Consider the following 20,179-nt stretch of genomic DNA (forward strand, 5'->3'; position numbering starts at 1 on the left):
CTATTGCGCCGAGAAGTGAAGCCGAGATTGGGGGCCACCCCAGTGACGTCACCACACGCTTTCCGGTTTCGGACTATTTCCATGTGTATGGGAGCCCCCAACGCAGAGTTACGGAATACTACTTGGAGAGGTGAGGTGATAGCGGGCCAAAGTAGTTCTCAAAGTGGCATGTGTACAAGCCAACCTCGTCGCGCTATATTCAAGTAATGTTAGCCTCGCTTTTCACCAAGGAAGTTGCAGCTCATTTCCTATCCTTACGTCACTTTGCCCCTATACGCGTCTCTCTTCTTTTGAAAAGCCCCTTGGGGCGCCTCCTTTTTCTTCTTTCTTCCACGGTGAAATTACAGCGCTTGAGGATTCCGGACTCTTCAGGACACCCCCGAACTAGGACCTAGATATACTGGAACGTGATCTGGTTCTTCCCCCGTCATATTATTGCCTAGTTCGGCTACCGTACGTAATCGTCTAGGATAACGGGCCTAATTTTTTCGAACTATTTTCAAAACCACAATGGGCGGCGAAATGAACTCAACCACATGCGTTTGATTCTCCCTTCAGGACCACCGTCAATTTGACAACACGTGAGCCTGCTGAAGCGTCATCGCAGACTCCAGTATCGGTGTCAACTCCTGGGATACCGACAACCCCAAAAGTGTGCGGAAAAGCACTTTTCAGTTGCGGCGACCGATGCATTCCTTCGTTGTTCTTCTGTGACGGGGTTGAAGACTGCCTGAACGGTGCTGACGAACAATGCGGTACGTGCCTCTTGTTCCAGAAAGCTTTCAGCTTCAGCTTTCATGCAAGCCACTGGACTCCTCGGAGAGCTCTAAACAGAACTCCGACAGTCTGTCGTCGCTTCACTCTCACCATAATTCATCCTCTCATATTAATCACTGTGAAGGTGGGGTAGGGTCCTGTGGCTACCACGGGGAAACATCCCACACTCTTAAAAATGAACTTCACCGCATAGCACGCTCCTAGCCAACCATTATCTCGAATGATATCGTTATCTGCCCTGATTTGTTGAAAACAGGGGGCGTACGCCTTTTCTGTGACAATTATGAACAGCATAAGTGTCACAGAAATGGCGTACGCCCCCCCCCCCCGTTTTCAACAAATCAGGGCAGATAACGATATCATTCGAGATAATGGTTGGCTAGGAGCGTGCTATGCGGTGAAGTTCATTTTTAAGAGTGCATGCCATCATCACTTCCTCATTTATTGTTGTTTGTGTCAGAAAGCCGAGCTTTGTCTCATTGTTCTTGCCGGCTGCTGTGGCCAGAGCGGTTTAAGTCACGAACCCAAGTTTCGATTCGCAAAATACCAGCTTCGTGCCTTATAGCTTACGAACCTTAGTGGTGGGCAGTATAGTTGAGATACTCTGTACTTTAGTAATACTTATACTCTTTGGGGTGCTTTTACTAATACCAGCTCCCGTGGCATTGTGGTTAGGATGATCGCTTGCCACGCCGAGACTGGGAGGTGACACCGGTTCGAATCCTGTCACCGGCTGTGCTGTCTGAAGTTTTCCCCTGGTTTTTCCCAAGACTTTCCAGACGAATGTCGGCACGGTTACCCCTGAAGTCGGCCCAGGATCCCTCTGTCCCTTCTCTCCCGCAATCCTTCCTGCTGTCCTCTCTTCATCTGTCCACGTCTGTACGTCGCCCATAGCCACAGTTGCTTCGCGGTGCTAACACGGAATGAAAACAAAAAACAAAAACGCCTACTAAAGTTACCTTTTACCAAGTACTTTTTGCGCTGTGTGCGAGCCTCTCGCGTTCAGCCGCAGCGAAAGTGCTTGCTGCACGCAATCTGACTCGACCGGCGGCAGGTTTAGTGTCACTTGCTCCCACAAAACGCAAACGGTTCCTGCGCAATTTGGTAAAGTTACCGCGTGCTAGCGAGCAACCAAGTTCCCACACTCTTAAAAATGAACTTCACCGCATAGCACGCTCCTAGCCAACCATCATCTCGAATGACAACGTTCTCGCCCCTGATTTGTTGAAAACGGGAGGAGGAGCCTATTTTGTGCCCATTATGCACGGCACAAAATAGGCTCCTCCTCCCGTTTTCAACAAATCAGGGGCGAGAACGTTGTCATTCGAGATGATGGTTGGCTAGGAGCGTGCTATGCGGTGAAGTTCATTTTTAAGAGTGCATGCACGATGCAGGTGCACGTTTCAAAGTAGCCTGCGCACGGAACGCCTACACTCTAAAAACAGAACTTGACCGCATAGCACGCTCTGCACCAACCGTTGCCACGAATGATAGAGTTATGGCATCTGATTCGAAAGAGAGAGAGAGAGAGAGGGGGGGGGGCGTACGCCTTTTGTATCAGTTTGGATATATGATAATTGACACAAAAAGGTGTCCACCTCCCAGTCTCTTCGAGTCAGAAGCGATATCCCTTTCTTTGAATGCGTGCTATGCGGTGTTTTGAGAGAGTAAAGGTATGATCCTATTGCGCTATATGATAATGGTCCCTGTGCGAGAAGTAATTTTAAAGAGGAAGGGAATGATATGTACGCTAAGCAAATCTCGAAGCGAACGTGACGTGCAGCTTACGGAACTGTTCCAGTATGGTTCGGTCTTGAAGTGACATCGCTTCGATTCGAAGTAGATTCGAATACGTAATTCCAAATTCGATTCGAAATTCGAATCGATGCACTATTATTCGCTTCAGTAGTCGAAAAATTCGCATATTCGTACAGCTCCCCTAATACATATACCATATGCATACTAGGCTAAATAATTGTTCACGACGACAGGGGTTCTATGTCCCGTTCCAGGCAGGGAAAGGTAACAGAAACGGTAACAGAAACGGGAACGGTATTATACCGGAAATATAGCAGGTAATGGTAACAGAAACAGAAACGGATATCGCACAGTTAGAATACCTGAAACGGAAACGACAACAATTTACGGTAATAATTCGGGTACCGCAGGACATGAATTATTGCAATTCATGTAGATAAATTTATGAAATAAACCTCAATAAAGCAAACTAAAATTAACTGAAGAACTAAAACTAAAATGAACCATCAAACTGGAGCATATAAGTAAGTAATGTACAGAAAATAGAAGAAGCATAGTTCTTATAAGCTTATGGTGACCTGGAAGTTGCAAGCGTGAGTAACATTCCTATAGAAACCATGTTCATATTAGCTTTTCACAGAAATCACGTACCTATATGTGTATTTTGAATAAACGTTGTCTCTTGTATGCACGTATCCATGGAGTCCTCAAAATATACTTCAGAACGTAGATGGATTAAGTTTTGTCACGGTCTCAACGTTCGTTTTTTTAAATAAAAAAAAGGAAAGAAAAGGAAGAAGGAAAACAAAAAGATGGAGGGGGGCGGTACCGAAACCCGAACCGTAACGGAGACGAAATTAACAATGGTGATAACCGAAACTGAAACAGAAACAGATAAGGGCCAGTAACGCAGGTGATAACGGAAACGAAAAATATTCCGGTACCTTTCCCTGGTTCCAGGGCCCCAAAGCGACTTAAGGTTGCAGCAGTCCCCAGTCCCCAGTAACTGCGTGGTCTCCTTTGGGAGATACGTGTGGTTTAAAATATTTATATCGTTGTCCGTTTTCCTCTTCACCTTCAGAGGACAGCCAGCGATGCCCGCAAGGTTCTGTCTACTGCAGTGACTCTACATCGGATCCATGTTTACCTCCATCGAAAATATGCGATGGGGTCCAGGACTGCAGCGACGGCTCTGACGAGTCCCTGTGCGGAGGTGAGCGAAGATATTGAAATGCCCTGCGTAGAAGCACCATTTTGAGCAACGCTGTATCGGTAACATGTTGTAGTTTTACACGCAAGGCCTATACACGGCGTCCCAGCCAGACCATTTAGCGCGATGCCCTCTATGTGTGGATACCTGCACCAGGTTCTGGACGATAGGATGGGAGAGAATTTTCAATCAGTTGGGTATGCTGTCAAAAATCTCCGGTAGACTGCGCCAGAAGCAATGCGTGCCTGAATACTAGCTCCCCCCGTGCAAAGGCAGCTAGTATTCAGGTACCCTAGGTACCCACTGGAAGAACCAAAAGGCCACCGCCGACGACTTTATATGTATACAAGGTCTACACACACACACACACACACACACGATGAGATATTGCTGATGCCGGCCAGCAGGCTGGGCGCTGCCCCAGTGCCATTTGTAGATAGTGAGAGATGATGATGGCGATCAGGATTCAGGTGATCAAAGCAGGGTGGAGAGGCCTGTTGATGACAGGAAATTTCAAAGGTGACGGAGACCTTGAAGCATATGAACGCTACTGGACCGTGGGCCCAGCACCTTGCCTATGGTAAAAGGGCGGTGGTTGATTGCATGCATTCCGTGCTACAAGATCTCGCGCTCCTGCTGGTAGACAGGGCAGTCCAGAAGTAGGTGGTGCAGGTCAGCGCGCACGTGGCATGATGACAAGGTCTACGAGGTACCGGTTACCCTTGGGTTGGGTTTACGAATGCACTGCCCAGCAATCGTACTCCCACTGCATGCGTAACGTTATTAACGGTACAACACATAATGCGTTTTACGTGTTCTACGCTCAATACATGTTTTTAATAGCATATTTTTGTTCAAGGTTAGTAACCTGCGCTGTTTTATTCCAAACAGTTTGCCCGAAGTCGTTCTGCCTTAACTTCGGAATCTGCCAGGTCCCGAAGCCTCAGGGCTTTCCGAGCTGCAGTTGCAAGGGTGAACTGACCGGGTACCGTTGCAGCCGCAACGACTTCCTAGTTGAGCATTTAACCATCAGGACGAGCAGTTGTAAGTTCAAGTGCTTCCGTATGAAATGTTTTTTTTTTTTAATGTACAGCGACGTCATCTTCTGGGACACACGTCACAGTCGGTTTACTTCCGCATATTGAATGATTTGGATATATTGCGAGCTCCTCGGCAGCAGGGGCAAATATGCTCATATTTACTGCACCCTACACTCTTAAAAATGAACTTCACCGCATAGCACACTCCTAGTCAACCATCATCCCGAATGACAACGTTCTCGCCCCTGATTTGTTGAAAACGGGAGGCGGAGCCTTTTTTGTGTCAATTATGCACGGCACAGAATAGGCTCCGCCTCCCGTTTTCAACAAATCAGGGGCGAGAACGTTGTCATTCGGGATGATGGTTGGCAAGAAGCGTGCTATGAGGTGAACTTCATTTTTAAGAGTGTAGGAGCGTGCTATGTGGTGGAGTTCATTTCTTAGAGTGTAGTTAACCTTACCTTTAAAAAAGTCACAACTGACCGGTTCAAGAAGTTAAACTTTACTCCACAACAACAGCGCGGTCTGACGCCTAGCCACTGCGCAATATTAATTGCGCAGCGCCGACATAACAGGCAGTTTTAGAATAGTGTACCCAAGCGCATTGGGGGCGCAAAGAAATAAGATCGTCGCTGTACAAGCCAGGTTTCACGTATTGTTTTTTTGCAGGTTTTCAGTTTTTTTTGTTTTTTTTTTGCACAGTGGCGTAGTTTGTGTTCCCGGGAGTCGTTGTAATGTTATCCCTCTCCTCTGTTGAACAGCAAGCTCGTGGGTTACTGCGCTATCCATCTCACTAGTCCTGATAGTGGCGCTGGCTGCTGGTGCCTGGTTCCTGGTTCGCAGAAGACGGATACTAAGGTCAGTATATGTCGGCGTCTCTTCACCATTTCCTAATCTGTGTTGACACTACGTGAAGGGCGGGTGTAAGCAATGCAAAACCTTCAGGAAGCATCACTGGTTTCATTAGGGGAGTGCGAGAGGGTCGCCAGACTTTCCTTCAGTGTTTAGATTTGACCAAAAACCAGAGCCATTCATTAGGAGAGTTTGGCCATTGGGTGCAGCCTGTCTCAAAGCGCGCCATTTGACGTCACACGGTTGGCGACGCCAAGGCCAAGGGCACCATTTTGGATCAGGGCTCCCGCCTTGAAATCTCCCATTCCGCCATTTTGGAGCAGAGGCACAATCTCGAAATCCCCCCATGCCGCGGGGGCTCGCCTTTCATCCCGTTCAAGTGGGTGGAGCAATGACGGCTCTGACGTCACGGCGGCTCCCTATCTCCGGGCGGCAAAATATCACAGAATGGCCAAACTCTCCTCATAAACGGCTCTGCCGAAAACAACACGAGGAGCCCTCTAGGCAGTGGTTTATCCAGAATTCGAAGCACGGAGAGGGGTTGAAAAAAATTGGGAGTGGGGGTCATTATTATAGTTACGTCATTACAACTTAACGTATCATTACCGACATTTGTCTAAAGCTGAAATCGCAAGGGCACCCCCTGTAGGGGGTACACAGCTAAAAAAGTTAGGGAGTGTCACTGAACATTTGGGAGGTTAGGGGGTGTAGGAGGGGTCTGGATAAATTACTACCTCTAGGGAGCACGTATTTTCTTTTTCTTTTTTCGGCGTGTGTTACGATGCTGTTGTTTATGGTGTATCGCCTGGGTATGGAAAGGGATCCATTATCTTGGGGGGGGGGGAGAAGTAATGCAAACAATTCCTGCACCGGACGACGCATACCCGAGTCATACGACTGAGAATCGTTATGTCCTGCATCAAGAAGAGGCCGTTTCACGCAATAATTTTTCACGTACATGTGCACGCTGGACAGCACACATCATCCGCTGACACGTGCTGTCTTGTAAAACACTTTTCGTGCTGTCTTTACCTGCTTGTAATCGCGAATGATGCTTCCAACTAATTGAAACGATATGTGCTTTTAGCGGAACGACTGACCCGACAGGCCTGGTGAACCCGTCATACGACGTTCCTATGGAAGAAGTAAGCGAATTTTCCTTTCTCTTTTTCTTCTTTTTTTTTTTTCCTACTGATTTCTATATCGATGGATAAGTGAGTCGATTAAATCCTGCCATTGTTGATGAGCGAATACATGAGTCGAGTATATTACGCCAATATAAGAATAAATGTTCGCGGTCGAAATAAAACTAATGGCAAATTACATCTCACTTTCAGATCGGCGAGCTTGCTTTGCCGGAGGTATGTAAAAGCTTTTGCTACGAGGTTCCGTACATTCACTAGACAGTTATGGTGCTTCTTACGTAAGAAGATGGCGACGCTGGCACTACGCATGCGTCGCACGTAATATACGCCGCGTACGCCAATTTTTGAGTCCAGCGTATATGCCACGTTTTTGTTGTTCTTCTCTTTACTTTTTGTGCGTATATACGGTGGGCTGCTTATGTACCACTCAGAGCTTTACGTTATGCGTTACAAAGAACGCGTTACTGCTTTTGGTAACTAAGTAAGGACTTGGTTACTTTCTCAAAAGTGTAACTAATATCGTACTTAGTTACAAACGTTGGTAACGCGGTACTGCAAATTACTCGCTCCTTTATTATTATTATTATTATTATTTCCTCACTGTCAGCAACTACGTCCGCCAATTGTGGTAACTCCCGGGCACATAGCGGTATTCGACAAGGCTGAAGGACACTTAAAAGTCCCCAAAAAGGATACCGAGGAGCAAGGCCCTTCTTATTGCTCTATAGTGTCCACAGTGTTCCAGAACATTCAATGTGTTCTTTGTGTTCCTCATTCGAAAGGGGGGGGGGGATATGTTTATTAAAGATAAAGAAAGAGTGCAAGGTCAGACAGGCCAAGGCTGACTTGCTATTCCCAAAAGAGAAAAAAGAAGAAAAAAGAAAGAAAGAGAGAAAAAGAAAAAAGAAGCAGAAAAGGAAAAGAGAAAGTCCTCCGAAGGATTCACTGTGCTAAGGGCGTTTAGTGCTTTGGGGGAACTCATGTCAGCCGGCTTTGAGTATACCAGACGCTATTCAAGTGCAATTCATCATGGATGAGCTGAAAAAAATTAAGTGGGCGATGCTTTCGTATTTATGGCGTCTCGTATGCAAATTTAACGTATATAAGTGTATCTTTACTCCCAAGTAACATGAACGCGTTCCTTTTATTTGTTAGTAACGGGTAACGTATTTTGTTACTATTTGTTCGAAGGAACGGGTAGTTTTTTTTTTTTTTGTAACCTGTACAGCCCTGGTGCCTCTTTACCCGCTATAGCCTGAGAGCACGTGACCTTGCTTGTTTATGCGTAACGTCGACCCCTTATTGTGCTCGCCATCTTGCGTCACAATGCCCTGCGTAACGAGTGCACAAAAAAATGCGATATAGTAACCCATAACAAAATGTACCGCAAAGGCCTAACGCCTAACGCGCGCAACGACTGCGGGCGCTGTACTGAGACACTCCATTAGAAAGCTTTAATACATATCGTACCCAAGACTCTTGGCGCCCCAAGGCTAAAAGGTCGTTCCTGCACATTGTACAACACGCTGTTTGGGTTCTGCACATGCGCAATGAGGGCCATCTTGTTTCTTTGTGGCTCCACAGCGCTTGATGCCCTATCCTGAGCGTCTGTAGTATATTGGCACAAGTGGAAGCGATAAATAACTGTCCCCGCCATTTTAGGACGCTTTCAATTTTGTCATTACCTTACCCGTCCATTGAGAATAAGGTTGCTTGCAGCGAGGTGACTAATCGACAGAGACATTTCAATTAACTTTTAATTGGATGCTTTCACGGGTAAAGTGAGGCTCCAATCCTGCTAGCTCACATTTTCCTGAAAGCATCTGATTAAAAAGCTTTCAAAAATATGTCTGTTGATTTGCCATTCCACTGCACAAGCAGCCTTATTCCTAATGCTGTTCTGATGCTGTTCTTGTCTTGTTGAAAATTTGGTTCAACTAGAAAAGAAAACACCCTTTATAGTGGCTCAACTTCGACCTTGATACTGTAAACGTATTTTTATTCGCGATGCATTAATTTTCGCGAATCGTGCATTCGTCCATTTGCGAAATTATTTGCGAAATTATTCGCGATGCCAGGGCTCTTTCCTTTCGCGGGATGAGCGCCAAGCTGTGTTTGCGACTACAATTTTTCGCGAAATTCGTGAAAATTAATACATCGCGAATAAAAATACACTTACAGTACTTGTGAGTTTCATTAGTGCGCACGTGCCCAAGCAAATAGCCGGTGTATAATGCGCATGCGCAGAACGTGGCTCTACGTTCGACGTGTGCGCTTGTGTAAGAAGGCTGTATATCCTTGTGCATGCTGCAGCTAAGACTTACCAGTAATGTTACATTTCATCGTTTCAGGCTTCCACGGAAGATGAGAATGGGATTACTAACCCCACATACGAAAGTTGATGGCGGTCACGGCGATCCTTGGTGTACAGACGTAATTTAATTCATCACGGTATTGTTGCTGATGATACAGCCATCAAGTGTCATCTTCACCGCTCGGTAATCATCATTCATATTTTCCGACGTCGTTCCTTATCTGGTGTGTGCAGACCGAACACATTCCCTGTTATTTGGTCGGGACTCGAATGTGATATTCATTTTCTACTATGACTTATACGCACCCCATTTTCTGGTGGAATAAATCTATCCTAAGATATCTAGTAAATGTGTCCACTCAGTTTTTTTTTCTTGATATGTTCATGTTTGTTTGTGTGTGTGTGTGAGAGACGGCATTAATTTCTCTTTTATCCTACGGGTTAGCATAAACGTACTCCGTTTGAAGAGTCGCGCAGAAGCAGAGCCGTTCGACGGGGAGGGGGGTCTGATGGCATGTCGCGTCACGTGATACAGTATTTAGGCCTCGGAAGTGTAGCGTCAGTGGAGAGGGCCACTCTTACTAGTGACCCAAGCAGCACAATGTACTGAAAGTCGAGTGCAATAGGGGTGAACGGGTAGGTGGAAGGCCTTGAACAGACTTGTGAAACTAAATAACATTGATAAGACACATACCGTCCACCCCTATTGCACCTGACTTTCAGTACATTGTGCTGCTTGGGGAGTTTTAGTATACCGTTGATAAGGTTATCGTGCCTATCGGAACCAATCGCAGTGGTGCGTGACTCAGAATCTTGTCCACTGATTGGTTCCGGTTGATACGGTTCGACGCTAGCCACGTTATCAACGGTCTGCTAAAACTCTCTACTGTCGCGATGCATTATCTCCCTTTCGTTTGTTTCTTTATCGGGCACCTCGGCTGATAAGAAACGTGTGGGCGGGCGAGGATTCAGCAGGTGGTCATTCTGCGCACTGCGCGAAGCTCTCGTTCTGTTATGGGCATGCGCAGAACCAGCAACGCTATGCCTCCGATGCGTACGATGTACTAAAGCTTTCTATTAACGTCAAGGACGGCAACAATGGGTGATTTACAGACCATATGAAGAAGGAGTTCAATCTGGATGTCGTGGGTTTCGTGTTGTGAATGGGCCGACCAGACGCAACGGCACAACGATAGACTGCGGGTTCGCGAAAAGTGCACGCTAGTGTGCGCTGCATGCACTACATATCCTGCTACTGTATCCACACACCCGTTATCTATATCGCTAGAATTAAAGGTCATCCAGACGAAGAGGAATCGTCCGAGTGATTGTGTACGGTGGCACGTTGAGGTTCGCGGCCTTAGGAATGAACCGGAGTTTTTGGCATATCGGAGGTTCTCAACGATAACGCCTGGGAAAAGCATGATAAGTCAATCGGCTAACATCACGTTGCCGATCTTTGATTTGACAGTTTCCTTTATTGCGTCGTTCCCGTGCGATGTTGCCGAACTGCTGCAACTCTAGAAAGTACGCTTCTTTCGCATCCAAAATGGAGTCTTCGTCCTTCATCTACTGCAATGCTAGTACTGCTATCGCATTTCATACGAAATGATGCGATGAAATATATGAAATGTGATAGCTCCATTTTTTTTCTTTTACAAATCAATCAATCAATCAATCATACGCGTTTGGCAGTGCGCCAAAGAGTACAACCAATTTTTGTTTTCCTTTTTCCACGCGCACGTACTCTGTCGTCCTGAGTGTCACTTTAATGTCACGGGGATACCGCGAACGGGAGACTCTTTTTCGGGCCGCCTTTCTTTCTTTTTTTGATTCTGTAAGTGTCAGCGCCGCGAAGCAACTGTGGCTATGAGCGGCGTACAGACGTGGACAGGGGGAGAGACGACACCAGGTAGTAGTGGGGAGCAGGTGATTGCTATGCGTCCCGGGTCAACTTCAGGGGGGAACTGTGTCGACATCAATCTGGAAAGTACGTCACGCAGCACAGCCTGTGGTAGGATTCCAACCCTCCACCTCCAAGTCTTCAGCACGACCTGGGCTTCCACCAACGAGCGTGACGCCTCTGACTTTCTGTAGTCAGATCCGTTTCTCATCGTGAAATATACCATCCATGTATTCATTCTGAATGTAAGCAACACGAGGCAGTTCCGCAGAAAGCGAGAAGACCTTCCGATCAGCATGGCCGCCGACCGGCAGGCAGATCGCTCGGAAATTACGTGTGAAGAGAGAGAGAGAGAGAGGCATTAAAGGCGGTAAGATAAAACGCAGTCGAGCTCATCCATAGGAGGCTTAATTAAGGAACGGTTTCTATTTGCTCCGAGATGGAACGGTGTCGGCGCGCTGCGGAGAAACGATGAACTACGGCAGCGTGGACGCTTCGTCTGCTTTTTCACGTTTATTCCGCGTTCAGTGCAGTAGGTGGAATATAGGGGAACCGAACAGTATCGTCCCATCACGGCAAAAGTGATCTTCCGGTAAATATACACTAGAACTACGGAAAAGAACCAACTCCGAACATCGGCCCACATGTTATCCACACTAGAATGGTGACAGTGTCGCCTCCTATAGGTCGATCTCGCAGCGAATAAGTGTTAGAAATTGACCCTTGTTATCCCGGCTTAGTATATATGGTCTCCGGTGGAACGTCCCAAAATTGCTGAAATCTTCCTTTTTATATGACATGGTACTTGCTGAAGCAGAGACGTTTAGATTTCGGCAGGTGAACAACCTGCAATCTGGGGCACGAAATGGAAGAACAGGCGTTTCAAGTTTAGGCTACCTTCACTTTCACTGCCAGACGGAGATAGCATTTGAGATAACGGCTGAAGTGCATCTTATCACGGGGCAGGTGGATTTTTTCCGTCCCCCCCCCCCGTTCCCACGATATCGCGTTCAGTGCGATGCCGGTAAACACCACCCCAGCAGCGCAATGTACTGAAAGTCGAGTGCAATAGGGGTGGATGGTATGTGTCTTATCAATGTTCTCCAGTTTCACGAGTCTCTTCAAGGCCTTCCACATACCCGCCCATCCCTATTGTACTCGATTTTCAGTACATTGTGCTTCTTGGGCATGCACTTACCACTACTAGAACGTGACGCAGTATTTGGGTGCACTGTAAACTGAAAAACACCCTTATGGGTGTAAATGGCTTGTCCTATAACTGACACCTCTTTTTACACCATATGGTCTTAGAACACCCTTTTCAGAGGGTGTATCCTGTGTAAGACACCCTTTGAAAGGGTGCTTTTCCTTGGAAATGCTTTCTTTTGCACCCTTTAAACACCCTTTTAGGAGGGTGTAAAGTTCAAAGGGTGTCTTACACAGAATACACCCTCTAAAAAGGGTGTTCTAAGACCATATGGTGTAAAAAGAGGCGTCAGTTATAGGACAAGCCATTTACACCCATAAGGGTGTTTTTCAGTTTACAGTGTGCTGGTCCAATCGCACTCTCGCTGTCAGCGAGCCTGCGTAAGCCGAATGAACCAGCCAGAGGGCTTCTGTTTTTGGAGTCGTTTGCGATGGTTGGATGATCCTTGTGATGGCTGGTGTATGTGACCACCCTGCGAAAGAGGGACAGAGCGGATCGAGAAAGTACACCTTGCAAGCCTTTGCAGTCAAGCCTGCGTTGTTCCAACCGCACCACGACGTGGTTTGTCGCCGTCAAATTCATGACGTCCAGTGCAGCTATATTGTTTCGGTTTGTGTGCAAACTCTCGGGAAAATTCGGCGTTCTATCGTCCTTCGTGGGAACAGGGCGTCGACACTCGGGAGTATAAAGATTCAACGGGGAACACAGGTTTGTAAAACGTATATATCTCTGTTATGCATGACATGGAATGTATAGTCGAAATAGAGCATCAGCTGGAGATTGGGGAAATATGCGATATTGGCGCCGAGAAGTTTGGGAGTCGCCCTCTGGTGTTCACTGAACGAACCTTGTCGTGGGGATGTCCCCGGGCAGTATTCTCACATTGCATTGCGTGTAAAGGCATTGCACGTGTTAGGGGCTGTCCATCATTGATATTTCCTGGTGATTCATGAAGAAAACGACATATGTGTTCCAAGTAAATCGCATTTTTATTCCAATATGACAGTTTTTACTGTAAGTAACAGAAACGAAACCGAAACGGGGATCCCCACCAAGAGACGGCACAGTGGCGCCCCTAGTGAGGGTCTCGCCGCGAATATGAGGCACGGTGGTATCTACGGTGTTGTAGGTATCTATGGTGGTATCTATGGTTACATCCCGAGGCAACTGCGATATGGCGAAGCATCACGGGTGAGTCCTGCGCTTTGGGCCACCGCGATGAATATCACAAATAACGAATAATTAACCAATTAATGTAACTATTTTGTATAACATCTGCCCCTGTTACATTGAAATATTTATTCCGCCTCCTCACCCTGTCCTCCCCTCTTGTTTTGTTCATTCTGAATAAGATCCTAAAAACCACCCAACCCCCCCAAAAAAGTCTGAACCAATCCATACAATCCTGGGAAATTAAGCGAGTGACGAACATAATTATAATGATAACAATAAAAAAAAAGGAAAGAAACACGCACATGTAAACTAACACACATACAATGTCGACGCATACAGAATGACGATGGACTCGCTGGTTGAAATCTGGTTCAATCGTTCGTGTTCTTATAGGCACCTTAAGGCATGGTGTTGTGTTCGTCTGTTTGTGCGTTCCAGCAGTTTCTTTCCATCGGGGGACTCTCCGATGAACGGAAGGAACGACTAAGATGTGACAACGCAGACACTAAGACGCGACGGACAGAAATAGACAGGGGCACGTTGTTAGTTGTGCCATGGTTGTTGGTTACCAGCTGCCCCTCTTATACCCCTGTCAGACGGCATGCTTGAAGGACTCCGGGGAATTTTCATTTGCAAATGACCTTTGACAGCCGTGTCAGACGGCAGCTCAAAGGACCTTTCTAAGAAATGACCATCAACGCGAAAGGAGGCCCCCAACGACATTTGAGGAGCAGAAAGGAGCAATCTCGACAACAGTGTTATGCATAATGTAAAAAAACCCGAGACTAGGGAACACGAAGGGACAGACACGAACACGAAGTCTCAATGTTCTCAAGACTTCGTGTTTGTGTCTGTCCCTTCGTGTTCCCTAGTCTCGGTTTTTTTTACATTATGCATCATCTTCACCAGCTCGCTTGCTTCCTATCCATTTTTTCATCAACAGTGTTATGCCATTGTACCCTCGCTACCTTCGCAGCTGAATGTAGGAAAACCTATAAAATGCGGATAATGGAGTGAAACTGTGTAAACGTATTTAGATTCTATTTAGAGAAGTGCATATGGCTTCTGCATCTTGATTTGTGGCGCACAGACCAACTTCAAATTTCCACAGCAGACAGGGAAAACGAAACCGAAAAAGGGAGCCGGTGAGGGCAGTCAGTTGAGGAGCACTCCTTTCCCGCCTGTCTGGCAGGCGCCCCCGAACAAAGGTCATTTGAGAGGCCGAAGGCCATTTCTCGCAATTGACATTTGAAATGCTGTCTGACTAGGGTATTAGCTGGTTCAGAACGGAAGGAATGAACAAAATAATGGAATTGGCAGCACGAGTGATTAGATACGATGGAAATCAGATAAGACGCGTGGCTGTTCCACTCTATTACAGCCAAGGAGAAGGATTTTGAGAACTGGTCAATAAGTTGGTTTGTGTGCAAGATTTTAAACTTGCAGTGTGTCGGTGAAGTTTCGATCTTCGCCTACACTACTTGTCACACAATCAAGACCTAACGTTAACGAAACCTCAGTGTCAACGAAAGGTAGGTTGAGAAACGTCAACACCCATGTTTGTACTCGCTCATCAAGGCGCGCCCCCCCTGTGTCACCGGAAGTGACGCCGGCCATAATTTCCGTCGGAAGTGGTGTCGTGTTTGTTTTGTTCGTAACTGTTGACACCACATCCTCGCAATATTCCTGTTGTCAGACGCCGATCATATTATCTCAACGAAGCTATGACTGTATACCTCGTTTTGCGTGGGGGTCTGGATCCTGTGTTTGCGTCTGGCAGACAGTTTTTGATAATCAAGTTGATATCTTGCATCGTAAGTAAGAAAGGAAGGGTATGTCCGGGCTATCAGTCCCGATCGACATTATCTCGGTTTGGTCCTTGTCGTCGGAACAAACACAGAAGCGGAGAGAAAGTTGCCTTCACACGTCAGCTCTTCCTTGCAAGATTACACCAACATACGGACGCTTTCATTAACCACGGATAAAGGAACGTGTATCTAATAAAATGCCACTCTGACATATATATATATATATATCTTTTTTCTTTTTTTTTACGGACAGTACGTTCGCATAGAGAAAATCACCGCACGCCTCACACTGGTCCGCTTTTGCGGGGATGCGCGCGCATGTTTTGCTCGGGTGTCGATATATCCGCTCAACGTGCGGATACCCGTGCGGGATCCGCATTTCGGTATGGAAATGGAACGTTGTAAATGCCCGCGGATGACATCATGCTCGCCAGATAGTTAGTATGCTCAGAAGTAAAAAGTTTAACTATACGTAACATTTTCGTCATGTATATATATTTTATTTCTACGAATGCAATGATCACCAGATATCCGTGTGGCTATGAATAGACTTATGTCAAGTATAGCGGTTCGGAGTACACGAGTACCTCGCGGGTTTGGACGCTGTCAGTGTTATCCCGAATTACATTCACACATTCATGCATATTCACGCGAACGTGCCTTCTGACGCAAAAGAGCGCGAAGCGAAAGAAGGTTTGCGTCACATTTGGAACGGAGCCATTTCTACAAACAGACACTTTCGTCCCCCGTAGCTATTTGAAAAAAAAAAAAAGGTTTCTTCAAAACTTGCACGTTCTGCGGCGTCAGAAACCGATACAGGTATTCCTTGACACCGACAGGGATGCGTTCGTGTAATCTCTGTAATCAGGCATCAGCTGGAGGCTCGCGCTCTCGCACGTCTGACCGTAAGCTGTTAGATATCCGCTGATCCAGCATATCTTATCACAGTAAAATACTGCTCCCGCACGAACCCTCACGTATTGTGGTTACCCCTTAGCTACAGCATCACGGCTTTTACATCGGCATTCATTATAATCGCTGCAAAAATACGATGCCACTATAACACCGTTTTATATAACTGTCTTGAAAAGCTTGAACGCCTCCTTAAAGCCTCCAAAGCGCTTCCTCTCGTATCCGTCACCTTTCTACGCTTTCATCAACAATGCACGTCTTTACAAGCTTTTATTCAGACCATATAAATCTCCATCGATCACGACAAAAGCATTCGAGCTTGTCATCCTACTTCGCAATTTCTTGGAACCCTGAGACCATAAGCGTGATTTGCGCCGCAAACAAAGCAACCGCGCCGTCCCGTTTTAAACCCGCCTTCTGTGTCTTTTCAAGACAAGCTCGCCTGGCCGTTCTTTGTGAATTATTTGCACGTCGTAAACACCCTCCTCCTAAATCAACGCAAAGCTGGAGAGGGCCCCCTCGACGAACGGGTTTTCAGCGGCGTCTCTTGGACTCTGTTTATGATACCGCTTAGCATCCGCTAGTGAGCTCATCCAGGGAACGCACTTGAGCCACCGCACGCTCTTCCTTATCGGGTGCCTGGCGTTGGTGCTTCTGCAGCTGGAATCTGAGTCAGTAGGGGAATGGACCGGCCACCTGCTCCGTCGTCTGCGATTAAGTCTCGTCTCAGATGATCCGTCTTCGTCAACGGGAGTGCGTCCCTAACGGTTCGGGGAAGAAGTAGTGCGTGCGGACCAGAATCACGATGCAAGTGCTCGCGTACGGAACCGAGTTTGTGTTGTCAAGTATTGCACTCGGTGCGTTACTTCAACTCGCGGGTGGCGAGGAATGGTGGGAACCTTTGGTGCAAGACAGGGTACGTCTGAACGTCTGCCCCCTGAGCAACGGTGACGTGTGCAGAGGACAGGTCAACGAAGGCAGCATGTGTAGGTGTGACGGTGACTGTGCTACATACGGCGATTGTTGCGCGGATATAGCCCCTGTTCAGCAGGCGGGGAGTTTGTCGTGGCGCTGCACGTTCCATTTGGGACGCGAGTTTTACGCCCGTTCCAAGTGTCCCGAGTCCTACATCGAGGATGACATTTCGCGATCCTGCACCGGGAGCGATTCCCACATGCGGCATCTCCAGCACATCCCGGTATTCAGCGAGGAGACACGGACCATGTACGCCAACGTCTTCTGCGCGACGTGTCATCAAGACGTGTCTTCGCTGAAGCCGTGGACGGTGGGCTTGCACTGCTCCAGGAACTCCGGTACCGCTGAGGAAGTCGCCGAACTTCTGAAGAGTCACAAGTTCAGGTACAACGTTGGATCCAGAAGCTTTATGCGCATGCGTGAAGACGGACAACGCGTTTTCTGTCAACTGCGTGTCGAAGACATGGAGAAGGAGAGTTTCTACCAGGACTTCTACGGCGTACGCGAATGCCGACTACACTACGGTGTCTGTGCCAACGGAGCGGATCCTGAGGACGAGCGCAAGTGTGGCATGTACACGGCCATGGTGTATTCGCCGCGCAAACTCGCGAATTATCGTAACGTGCACTGCGCAAAATGCAGGAATGTCACGGTTCAAGGATTGGAATGCGGAGCCCGCAAGGCTGTGTCCGGATCGGACGTCGCCGACGTGTTCCATCACGTGTCCACTCTGACGACCGCGTTTAGGGACAGGGAAAAATGCCACACTCCAACCAGTATTTACGATCCCTACTTCGAGGAATGTTTCCAAGGCCAAGAAACGCCTCGTGAGGAACCATCGGCACCGGACTGTTCCATGGCCCTGGCCCCTTCACCGGTCTTTTTCTTTTTAGCCCGCGTTGGGTTCTTTGCTGCCTTGAGACGCTGAACTGGTGGCTCGGCTCTTGGGTTATTGTTGCCTCAAACTTTGTGGTTTTAGCTCGTGGCTGACGCGAGAGGGTTCTGCTTGTCCAGTTCTGTTTGGCTGAAGACAGGGGGCGCGAATGTTTAGGCGAGGAACGAGCACGAGCTTCTGAAGCTGGGTCCTACATTTGTAACGCCGCACGCAGCAGCATAACAAGCGGGAAGGTGTACGCCAAATAAGTCTTCTGCACGAAAGTCTTCGTCACGGGTGTCGCACTGTTAACTTTTGCACATAACACATGTTCCCTTTATCAAGGGTAGCACTCGTACATTATATTTGCTTCGTTCTCTTTCCTTTTCTCTTTTTTTTTCGGCCAACTGGTCGTGGAAGCACACCAAGAGATCTGACTGTCACCTATCTCGCACTCAGTCGTGACGTTGCCCACCTCCTGTGAGGTCGACAACGGGGAGCCCTTTGATTAGCACCACCACCACCACCACTCAGTCCAGAAGCACGAAGATGGAATCACTATGTTATGTCACCATGTAAGACATGCCCGTGAATAAAAATGGGTACTATGACGTGTGGTATACATTGTTTCATTCATCGACACTATTTGCACTCTACGGCAAGTTTGTCAGCTGCTGAACGGAATATATGTAAGAAATACGTACCCATTTATTACGTACACATAAGCACCGTGTACATTAGCTTGCTTTAGCTTGATTAGCTTGCTTTAACTTACGTACCTATTAGTTCCGTGTATCGCTTTTCTTTTTATGTGGATAGGCGTACTCTTATATAGACATTAGCGCTGTTGACGCCGCCTTACCAAAAATAATTTAATGTAATTAATTCGTGGCTATACAACTATGATCGTGAGGCCTGTGGATTATTGTTGCCCACCTGAGGGTACTTTAGCGGGTGCCGGAATATTTGAAGTACCTCGCGAACGACGACGTACCTATAGGCAACGTGTACTGTGCCACCAAGTTGCTGGCGTCCTCACCCGGCTTCCATAGGAAAAATGAAGGACATACCATGCAGACATCAGCTCCATGTAACTACATTTATTCAGGTGTGTATAATGCCCCCCCCCCCCTCCCCTTCATGTATACAGAGTCTGAAATAGCAGTAAATGCGCAAGATTCTGTTCGCTGCGCGAACGCCACTTTCTTCAGGGTTCGTTACATGAGACGAGATAGACACTAGGTCTGATTTCACATCGTCTCGTGCCTCTCGAGTGCCGACAAAGGGGAAAATCAACGCACATCTTATCTCTTCCGTGTGGTATCACAGCCGTACAAGGCTGTATGTCGCGGCACAGTCGGCAACACAACTTCTTCAAGGCTGACAACACCATGGCATCGTTATTATTCGAGGCTGTGCAGCAAGACGACGTCTCGTTTGTCTGACCTTTCCCCTGTTTCTTTTTTTTTTTTCCTTTTCGTCTAATAAATATATCCCTGCCCCCCCCCCCCCATGTGCAACGGCGAAAGGTATAGATATAACAATGTTGTCTTTGGCAGCAGGATGACGTGACTTTTAAAATATTACCCACGTGACAGGCAGCTCCGTTGAGTGTTGCGGAACAGACTCTTTTTTGCAACACAACTAACGACTAAAGGGTCCTCTAAGGCAGTGTTTCCCAAACTTTTGGCGGTGACGGACCCCCGGAAGCGATGAGAACCAATTCACGGACCCTCCCCCACCCACATACACACACACATACCGTCACAGCTGCGTGCTTTCGATACATCTTCAGAAACGATTCCGGACTGGTTTCTTCTTCTTGTTTGTATGTGTATGACGCGGACAAACGTGCATTGCAGGACTTTTCGATCAGAAATTAGAAGCTAGCCGTTGAAGCATGCTTGTAGCAATTTTGGAAGTTCTGGGTGTTTGGAAATGGGGCAGCATGTACGAGCGCGTATTTATGGGGACGAAAATCCTCACTGTAATGTGAGAGACGGTCGCGGACCCCCACGGACACTCTCGCGGACCCCCAGGGGTCCGCGGACCACACTTTGGGAAACACTGCTCTAAGGGTCTCTTAGGGTGCTCACTATAAGATGGGGGCTGCTGGATTAGGGGGTCGTTGACAGTGACGTAGCCCCGGGGGCGTGGGGTACCGCCACGTGCCGACCCAGGCAAAGCGTGCAAAGGCGAGGAGAAAGAAATGATATATATATTTGGGTGAG

At 47.4% G+C, this 20,179-nt stretch overlaps 1 protein-coding gene across 2 annotated transcripts in view; it reads left to right on the forward strand.

Annotated features, from left to right (window-relative positions):
• LOC135392014 (MAM and LDL-receptor class A domain-containing protein 1-like) overlaps positions 1 to 9,446 on the forward strand; it is a 118,538-nt gene extending 109,092 nt beyond the window's left edge. For both annotated transcript variants that reach the window (XM_064622626.1, XM_064622627.1), the window contains exons 70-76: positions 559 to 755; positions 3,617 to 3,748; positions 4,637 to 4,789; positions 5,547 to 5,643; positions 6,725 to 6,782; positions 6,975 to 6,998; positions 9,134 to 9,446. In XM_064622626.1, coding sequence (XP_064478696.1) covers positions 559 to 755; positions 3,617 to 3,748; positions 4,637 to 4,789; positions 5,547 to 5,643; positions 6,725 to 6,782; positions 6,975 to 6,998; positions 9,134 to 9,184 — 712 coding nt within the window. In that variant the 3' untranslated portion in view covers positions 9,185 to 9,446. The remainder of the gene's footprint in view (positions 1 to 558; positions 756 to 3,616; positions 3,749 to 4,636; positions 4,790 to 5,546; positions 5,644 to 6,724; positions 6,783 to 6,974; positions 6,999 to 9,133) is intronic.
• Positions 9,447 to 20,179: the final 10,733 nt, after the last annotated feature.

The sequence above is a fragment of the Ornithodoros turicata genome, chromosome 4, assembly GCF_037126465.1.
Source record: "Ornithodoros turicata isolate Travis chromosome 4, ASM3712646v1, whole genome shotgun sequence".
NCBI classification, from domain to species: domain Eukaryota; kingdom Metazoa; phylum Arthropoda; class Arachnida; order Ixodida; family Argasidae; genus Ornithodoros; species Ornithodoros turicata.